This window comes from Tasmannia lanceolata, unplaced genomic scaffold (genome assembly GCF_043159265.1).
Source record: "Tasmannia lanceolata isolate RefF3 unplaced genomic scaffold, GAP_Taslan_0.1 ptg000007l, whole genome shotgun sequence".
Classification (NCBI taxonomy): Eukaryota; Viridiplantae; Streptophyta; class Magnoliopsida; order Canellales; family Winteraceae; genus Tasmannia; species Tasmannia lanceolata.
Window position 1 is genome coordinate 11,832,031 of NW_027518684.1, and position 9,027 is coordinate 11,841,057.

Sequence of the window (9,027 nt, forward strand, 5' to 3'; positions counted from 1 at the left end):
TTTTTTTTTTTTGGAGAACTTTTTTCTTCCCACAATTTTTAGGAAAATGATATGATTATAGTTGATCTAGAGGAAATCATCATACATTGAAACCCTTTCTAATTAAAAATTAGGATCGGTTCAAGTTATCTTTTCTGTGCATACAAAGAAGTCATAACTTTTATAAATATTTTTCATTTCCAAAAAATTTTCAATAATCCAAAAGCCCCAACAATGAGCTTTCGTGAAAATCAACCTGTGGATTCGGTGTATAACCTGAAATCATTGTTGTCCAAGTGTTTACATTCCAATGAGGGATTTCATAAGACACTAACTCACATTACCTTGAAATGGGTTCGGGAAGGAGATGAAGGGTTGTACTATGTTTTTTTAGGTTTTGCTCGGTGACAACTAGCAGGGCATAACGAAGAAATTGATGAGAGACTCTAGAGATCTATTTAAATAAAAGACCATGTTCGGAAAAACTGAAGAAAAGAACATCCAGAACCAAAATTTGTGATAGGAAAAAGCCAAAAAGAACCGAAAAATCGAAATCCTCTTTTGAGAAGAGAAAAACGCACAATCAAAATCCTCATACAAAAAAAGAATTAATAATCCCTGTTTGAAGATATCCCCTAAAATTTGGTCATCCTAAAAACCAAAACAAAACTCAGGATCCGTAATTAAAATCCATCCATTTAAAGGGAAAAAATGGAAAACAAAAAGAAGCAAGAAAACTCATCTTTGGTTCGTTTGCCGGAGGGAGAATAGCCCGGTTCAGAATCCATATATAGTTCTTACCAGTCTCATTCATTAATGAATGAAAAATAAAAATAAAATATATTTATGTTCAAAGAGAAAACAATACCCAGAGCAGGACATAGAAGAGAAGCAAAAACAAAAGCATGTGACGAGACTTTGAGAGGCGAGGCGTTGAGAAGGAAGCGGTTTAGAGCAGTGGAGTTTTCAGGAAGGGAATCCAGCGAATGCCAAACGGGCAGATAATAGGGTTTCGTTTGGAGTCTTTGGACGGACTTGTAAGGGTCATTGGCATTGGAATTGACAAAAAATAGCCATCAGAAATTGCATACACAGGGAACTTTTCCTAAAATACAATAGGATGTAAAAAGAATTTAAGCAAAAGTTGGGAACGAAAGCGATAACTTTTGGATGTTCTCTAGGGGCAAAGTAAGTGACCGGGATGACAAATATACCCCTGCAAAATTGAGCAGGGCGGAGACAAATGTACGATATGGCCCGTACCATAGGATTATCCAAACCGTCCATTAGATGGGCCACTGCCTACATAGGTTGTGCCCCAAAAATAATTTTCATAGGTTGATCCAAACCCTCCGATCTATAGAGGGTTATAGGTTGAGACGAAGGGCAGTGGGAGGAGAGAGATTTGAGAAGGCACAATTGAGATGAGCATGGGGAGTGGCTAAAGTCGATCCTATTTTGAATGGAGTCTTTTACTTCTTGATTTTTAGTCCCTTCTCATCACTTGGAGACACCGGTATCCTAGGTTTCTGATTTCTAGCCACTTCACCCTCATCTCCACTTGGAGACACAGATTTATCATGAAAAAAGAAAAATTGCGTTTACACCCATTTTGGGAATTAGTTGGTGATAAAAGACCGAACTTCTAAGTGGCAGTTCGTTTGGACTAAGTCAAGAGACTAACACGCTAAAAAAAAAGAGGGACTAACACACTGGGATTTAATAGACATGTAGAGGAACGTGCATATATTGGAGCCTAGAAGGATGGACAGTTATTGAAGGTTTTCTTATGAGAGCATGTTTATATTTAAAGCCAATTGGTCTAGTGGCTCCGAATTATCGAGACATCATCGGTTGTATTGATCCAAATATGTGGCACTACAGTTGCATATCGTGGGAAGTGGATGATAACCACCTAGACAATGGAGGATGTAAGAGAAAGGGAACCGGGCACGGGTAATTACCAAAAAATTCCCTCCAAGAGAACGTGGAGTAATGGGAAGTAGTTACCCGAATATAGCTATATCAGGAGTCCCAAAATCAAATCCAAACATATATTAGCATTTTATCTTACCTTTTAAGCATTTTATCTTTACTTTTCTTGGATTAAGGAAACAATGAATTCATCTTCTCGTGTAAGTCTTTCTCTTTAATTCATTTATCCCTCGCACTGGCGTTTTATTTGTGTCGCTTTGTCGTTCAGTTTGAATTGGACGGTCTGTGGACCCTGAGAGTCATTTGCTCTCTGCGCGTGTTGACCAATCGCAAGTTGTTCACATTCTACACGTGTCGACGTGTCGTTCACATTCTGTGTGTTGACATCCCTACCTTCAGTGTCTCATCTGCACTTAAACAATCCTTTCCATCCGTGTGAATATAGAGGGGTCCGAAGAAGAAGTGTCGTTCCCTCCTCTTCTCAATCGTATGAAATCCAATCTCAGGAGGTGAAAACGTTTCGATCGTCGAACTCTTCGAATTGAGTTTTTGGTTTCTTGTCTCGAGAGAGGTTGGCACGCCTGCCCACTAATCACACACTCAACTCCTCTCCACACACAAGGTTGCACAGAGCGCCTTTTAGACCGAACATATTGATAGCCAAACGTGCCCTAAAAGTAATATTTTTTAAGGAATTTGGTAGGGAATTTTGCAAAAAGGCATTTCCAAGCTGCTTTTGCATGCACAGGCTCACTTTTATGCAGATTTTGTCTTAGGGATTTGCTAGGGACCATTGCTGAGGCACTTTGCGGGCTGGCAGTTGCATGAGAGAGCAGCCAGCTCGCTCTTCAAAAGATTGTCTTATTCATGTAATTGTGGCTGTTCTCTCATGCAACCATTGGGCAAGAAATGCCTTTATGTGAAATTTCTTAACAAATCTCTATTTTCAAACATAATATTTCTATGAGGAATGTTAGACTGAAAGGGCACACTTGGAAAACCCACGGCATGGGGCTGGAAATGCATAAATTCATGCTAGTGATGCGGATCCAATCCAATGGAGGCTGGTTTCTGCAAGGGTCCCTTCAGTTTAGCATTCTATAATTCTAAATAATATTTATACAAGAAGACGAACAGAAGGGGCTGTAACTCTGTAAGGCTGTAAATGCTAGAAAAGGGCGTGGAAATATCAATCGGTCCCCCATGAGATACATGTATGTTTTTGAAAGCGCGGGTGGTGAGAAGTGAGAAGTGGAGTCGTCTTCGTGACGAAGAAAGTGGGTTTAAGACGTTCTCCTATTTATAGAAACGAAGGAAAAGATTTCGTTCCTTTCGCAGAGCGAGTCCACAGCCGCTCGAACAAGCGGAAGAACAGAAGGTTAGTTAGTTTTCACACCTCTGATTTCGTTTCAGATTCTCGGTCCGAGACAAAATCTCTTTGAGAGCTCGAAAAAGTGCTGAGCGATCTTGATCTACAATAGCCTCAGGATTAGTTTTTTATTTATTTTAAGGCTGAGTAGATAGATCTTGGTCTACATACAATAACCTCCGGATTAGGTTTTTTCTAGGTTGAGTAGTAGTCATGGTGAGAAGTGTTGAAGTAGTTAACGGAGACTTGAACGGAAAGGTTGAGTCGTTAGCGGAAGAGTTAAATCCAAAGGAGATTTCGGAGGCTCTGCCTTTGGTGATTGAGATTGGAAATGGTGAGAGGAAGGAGGTGAGAGAGATGGTGCTTGGGAGGAATGTGCATACAATGTGTCTTACCATCACAGAGCCCGATGCCGATGATGAGGTTACCGGAGATAGGGAAGCTTATATGGCCAGTGTGTTGGCAAGGTACAGGAAATCTCTCATCGAAAGGACTAAGCACCATTTAGGTATGAAATTTCCATAGTTTGTTCTTTTGCTTCATGGAGTAGCAAGGATATTGTTTCTGTTGCTATTAAGTATCGGGTTGTATTTCCCCATTTACTGAAATATTGTCGCAAGGCCACATGTTTTCTTTTTGAGCAAATTGTTCAATTCATATATGGTTTTTAGGTAAGATTAAGTTTATTCATCAATCATTGTTCTATGAGAATCAAATTAAATCATAAGATGTGGAGATTTGGTTCTTAATAAATTAGATTTTAACAACAATAATCAAGAGGTTAACACAAATCATTTCAGGTCTACCAAATCTCATCCTAGTGTTTGCAAGCATCTTTAATATTTTTCTATTCCAATCAGTTTGAGTATACCACAAACTACAGCTATGGGGATATACATAGTGTGGTCAAACCAGAGGTGCACAAGTTTGTTTTAAGAGACCCTTGTTATTTTTCACTTGCAAGTTCCTCTCCTTATGTTCAGATGTTGAACTGCTACAGGTTACCCTTATAATCTGGACTTTGATTATGGTGCTCTGGCACAGCTGCAACATTTCTCCATCAACAACCTAGGTGATCCCTTTATTGAGAGCAACTATGGCGTGCATTCCAGACAGTTCGAAGTCGGGGTGTTAGATTGGTTTGCCCGTCTTTGGGAATTAGAAAAGAATGAATATTGGGGGTACATTACCAATTGTGGTACAGAAGGCAATCTACATGGTATCCTGGTCGGGTTAGTTACGTCAACCACATTTGGCTTCGGGCTCTTTACAAATGAAACATGAATGCAATTGTAATTTGCTGCAATTTTTGCAATTTGTGTACTTCATAGTTAAGCTTGTGTTAATCATTTTTTTTTTTTTTTGCAGGAGGGAAGTGTTACCTGATGGAATTTTATATGCCTCACGGGAGTCCCATTATTCTGTCTTTAAAGCAGCACGGATGTGCCGAATGGAATGTGTGAAGGTTGAAACCCTGGTCTCTGGCGAGATTGATTGTGCAGATTTCAGAACCAAACTTCTTCAGAATAAAGACAAACCAGCCATAATCAATGTTAACATTGGTGTGCCCTCTTTTACTTTCTTTTCCCTTCCTCATCTCCATGTAAACAAATTCATGGCTAACTGTACTTCTAACATGTTGCAGGAACAACGGTTAAGGGAGCTGTTGACGATCTTGATTTGGTTATAAAAACCCTCGAAGAAACTGGATTTAAACCTGACCAATTTTATATTCACGTTGATGGTGCTCTATTTGGGCTCATGATGCCCTTTGTGAAACGTGTATGTTCCATTGTTTTCTATGTCTTCCAATCTCCAAGGGCAAGGCCATTATGCTTGGCTGGAATTTTTCCTAAATTTATGTATTGATGCCTTGTCGTCATTCTCTTCCATGTTTCATTTTTGTGGTTCGGACTTTTTTTTTTTTTTTTTTAATTTGGGCTTATTGTTCTGATGCTGAGCAGGCACCAAAAGTCACATTTAAGAAGCCAATTGGAAGTGTGAGTGTTTCTGGGCACAAGTTTGTGGGATGCCCAATGCCTTGTGGTGTGCAGATAACAAGATTGGAGCACATCAATACCCTATCAAGGAATGTGGAGTATCTTGCTTCTAGGGATGCCACCATCATGGGCAGTCGAAACGGCCATGCCCCGATCTTCCTCTGGTACACACTGAACCGGAAAGGCTACAAAGGATTCCAGAAAGAAGTCCAGAAATGCCTTAGGAATGCACATTACTTGAAAGAGCGACTTCGAGCCAAAGGGATTGGTGCAATGCTTAATGAACTTAGCAGCACTGTTGTATTTGAGCGGCCTCAAGATGAGGAGTTTATTCGCCGGTGGCAGCTTGCCTGCCAAGGGAATATTGCTCATGTTGTAGTGATGCCCAACATCACCATTGAGAAGCTTGATGATTTCATGAATGAATTGGTTCAGAACCGTTCGATCTGGTTGAAAGACAGAAAGATTCAAACTCCTTGTATTGCAGCAGATTTAGGGAAGGAAAACTGTGTTTGTATTCTGCATAAGTGATGCCTTTGTGCCTTTGAACTAGTATATTCTGTTATAGTAAGACACTTAATATTTGTTAGTGACATGGAACTATCTGTGGAAGATGTTTTCTGCCTTATTAGCAATGCAAATTTGTTGTTTTCTTTTTTGTTTATCAGGAATTTTACAGTGGTTCGACTCATAGTTACCAGTTTGGGTGACGGAAACGGGAAACGGTACGTGAAACGGAAACGTGAAACGCGTGGAAAAAATCAAAGGGGAAACGTGAAACGGGAAACGATAGAGAAACGCATGTGAAACGCATTGGAGTTTGTCTTGGGAAACGCAAGGGAAACATTTGGGAAACGCAAGGGAAACGTGTAAAACTTTTTCCAGAAAATTCATTTCCTAAAACACAGAAATTACAGATGCTTTAACTTAAAAACAGGGGAAACACGTTTCTCTTTTTCCGGAAACACGTTTCACACGAGTTTGACATACGTTTCACACGAGTTTCACATATGTTTCACAGGTGTCTCCCCGACGTTTCATAACTTTTTAATATCCGTATCGTATCCGTTTTGGAAACGCATTTCCCATTCCCCAGGGACGTTTCCTGCTTCTATGAATGGGATATTTTCAGCGTGGTTAGACGCAGTTTTTTTCAGAGGTCTCCACCTGCAATTGAGATGCCAATAGTAAGACTGATAAACCTTCAAGTACATGAGATTTCTTTCTTTCTCTTTGCTTTTTTCTTCTATCTGCTCAGACCTTATGATGAAAGAAAATGGAGATTTCTAGCTTTACGAGGCACATATGTGGTCCACTACCAAATCCAAGGATGCTCAAGGGTTTCAGGCATTTCTGCAATGAGAGTTATATATGCAATGGACATGAAGAAAAGAATAATTTGATGATTAGACGTGAAATTACTTCGAATCTGGATGAGTCCTACTCTCCAAGGTTAGCGAAAACTTCTGGATCATGGTGAATGGAAACTTCATCCAAGTTCACAGACTGTCTTTCTTAATTTTATATCGTTTGATGTTAAAATAATTTACTGTTAATTCCAGAAAGATGGTTTCGATGGGAAATATTACACATTACTTTGCATCTGTACAACAATTTCGAAATACTGGGCAGCTTTTCTTGAAATTGTGACTCTCCAAAGAGTTTCATCGATTACCCGAGCTTCACAAGGGTGTAAAATGAGAACCCACAAGCATTCTATTATCAAATGTGGTAAACAGTTGGAAACTTGCTCCCCGGTATAAGGTATGTTATTGACTTGGAATAAGGTGAGATGTAATCCACCATTTCTGCTTTCTAGTGTTGCTATGTGCTTTCCCCGTAAATCTATCATAAAACTAGCATTGTTCATTAAAAACATGCAAATTAGTCGTAAAATTGTGTGGTTTTCTTCCAGGAATTTGATTAGCCATTTAAGGAAGCAATGAGTTCATCTTCCCAGGCGAGTCTTAATCTTTAATTCACTATCCCTCGTACCGGCATTATGCTGTCATCGTTCTGTTCACTACTAAGGCTGAATGGTCTATCGACCCTGAAAAGTCGTCTGCATTCTGCATGCATAAGCAGTGTCATTCGTGTTATGTGCACATTTGAAATTTCAACCAACCATGCGAGTCGTTCACGTTATGCACATGGCATTCACATTCTACGTGTGTTGACACTCCCACAATTGGCGTCGTGTGTAAAAAGTCGTTTCCATATGTGTAAAGGCATAGGAGCCCAAGGAATAAGTGCTGTCCCCCTCTTCTTCTCAATCACTTGAAATCCAATTACATGGGACAAAACGTTTTAATCGGTGACCCCTCAAATTGGGCTTTCGATTTTGCCTCCTAGGAGGCTAGCATGCCCACGCTCACACACACACATCACACCCCGGCAGGCCCGCACATTTCATCAGGCTCACACACACGACAACCGGCCACACGGTGAGGTAGCAATTCTAGACCAAACTTAAGTAAAAAGGGATTTGCTAGGCAATTTCACTGAAAACCATTTCACAGCTGGCTTTTGCATGATAGAAAAGCCATGTCAGTTGAATTAAATGAATAAGACAAAATCTGCCAAAAAGCCAACTTCTGGGGCTGTTCTCACATGCAAAAGCCCCGTGAAATTGCCTAGCAAATCCTAAGTAAAAATAAGACTTTGGAGAATGAGAGAGGTAGGGCATGAGATGGGAGAGAGACCATTTAGGGGTTAATGATTTGGAAATTGACAGTGGGGATTCATGGGACAATAAGGGCCCGTTTGGATACTCATGCATTTGTATATTGATTTGGATTTGAGTTTTTTGGATACCATGTTTTAAGAGAGAGAGAGGGATAGCTGCTGCCGGAGCAACGTCAAGGAGCAGGAAGTTGCCACAAATATTGATTTCCAAATAATGTCTCCCCGCCAAACAGATTTGAAAATTTCTCTTTAGTGAGCGTCTAAGAATTCATCCTAAGACCAAGTTCCGGATAATAGATAGAGATAACAAGCTAAGGATTAAAGAGTATTGAAAATATTTCTTTTCATTGAACATAAAAAATATTCCACGGAAAATCCTACAACCAAAGTATGTTTATAGATTATAAATTTGTAGGGCCCTCTACAGAGGGACCTTCCAGAAATTCTCGAATGCCCAGGGCAAGCCTAGGCCTAAGAAGGGGTTTGGAAATAGTTTTCAACCAGCAATTGACGCGCCTCGGTTATAACCTCACTAGCTGCGTCATTGCCCCAAGCGCAAAGATGCTCTACACAAATTCCACTTGCATCCTTTTATAGGGCAAAAGTCCGTTACATATTGCCCTCCACACCGATGTGGGACTAAATATGCTTTCTAGCTTCGCTCTTTTTTAATCTTGAGGCAACACAACGGGAGAGGTTGACAAGTCAAAGAATGTGGCCTGCCCCACCCTAATCTTTAATGATCCAAATCTTGTAGGGTCCAACCACAAGAAATTCAGTGGGATCCATTCCATCATGTAGACGATACAAACTGAAAGATGTGCTTGCCCGATGATCCCAACCGTCCATTCTATTGCTTGCAAAAGGATGGCTGAGAGAAATTCAGTGGGGTCCATCTTCTAGACTATGGAATTTGGAATTTGTGCACAGCCTATGATCCCAACGATTCCAATGTATGGCTTGGAAATTTTCCACAATTTTCAACCCTAGAATATTTTCTCGGGATTTCTTTTTTCATAGTATTGTGTACTCTAAATCCAAGCAGCGTCCAATTGAATG

The 9,027-nt window shown here is 40.1% G+C and overlaps 1 protein-coding gene and 1 pseudogene across 1 annotated transcript; one reads left to right on the forward strand and one right to left on the reverse strand.

The window, feature by feature from the left end:
* The first annotated feature begins 3,237 nt into the window (after positions 1-3,237).
* On the forward strand, positions 3,238-5,941 carry LOC143880975 (serine decarboxylase 1-like). Its single transcript, XM_077383949.1, has 5 exons — positions 3,238-3,791; positions 4,284-4,515; positions 4,652-4,845; positions 4,929-5,065; positions 5,248-5,941. The coding sequence occupies exons 1-5, from the start codon at positions 3,497-3,499 to the stop codon at positions 5,812-5,814; spliced, it is 1,425 nt and encodes a 474-aa protein (XP_077240064.1). The 5' UTR covers positions 3,238-3,496; the 3' UTR covers positions 5,815-5,941.
* A 2,443-nt stretch (positions 5,942-8,384) lies between these two features.
* LOC143882367 (U4 spliceosomal RNA) lies at positions 8,385-8,531 on the reverse strand (annotated as a pseudogene).
* Between the last annotated feature and the right edge of the window lie 496 nt (positions 8,532-9,027).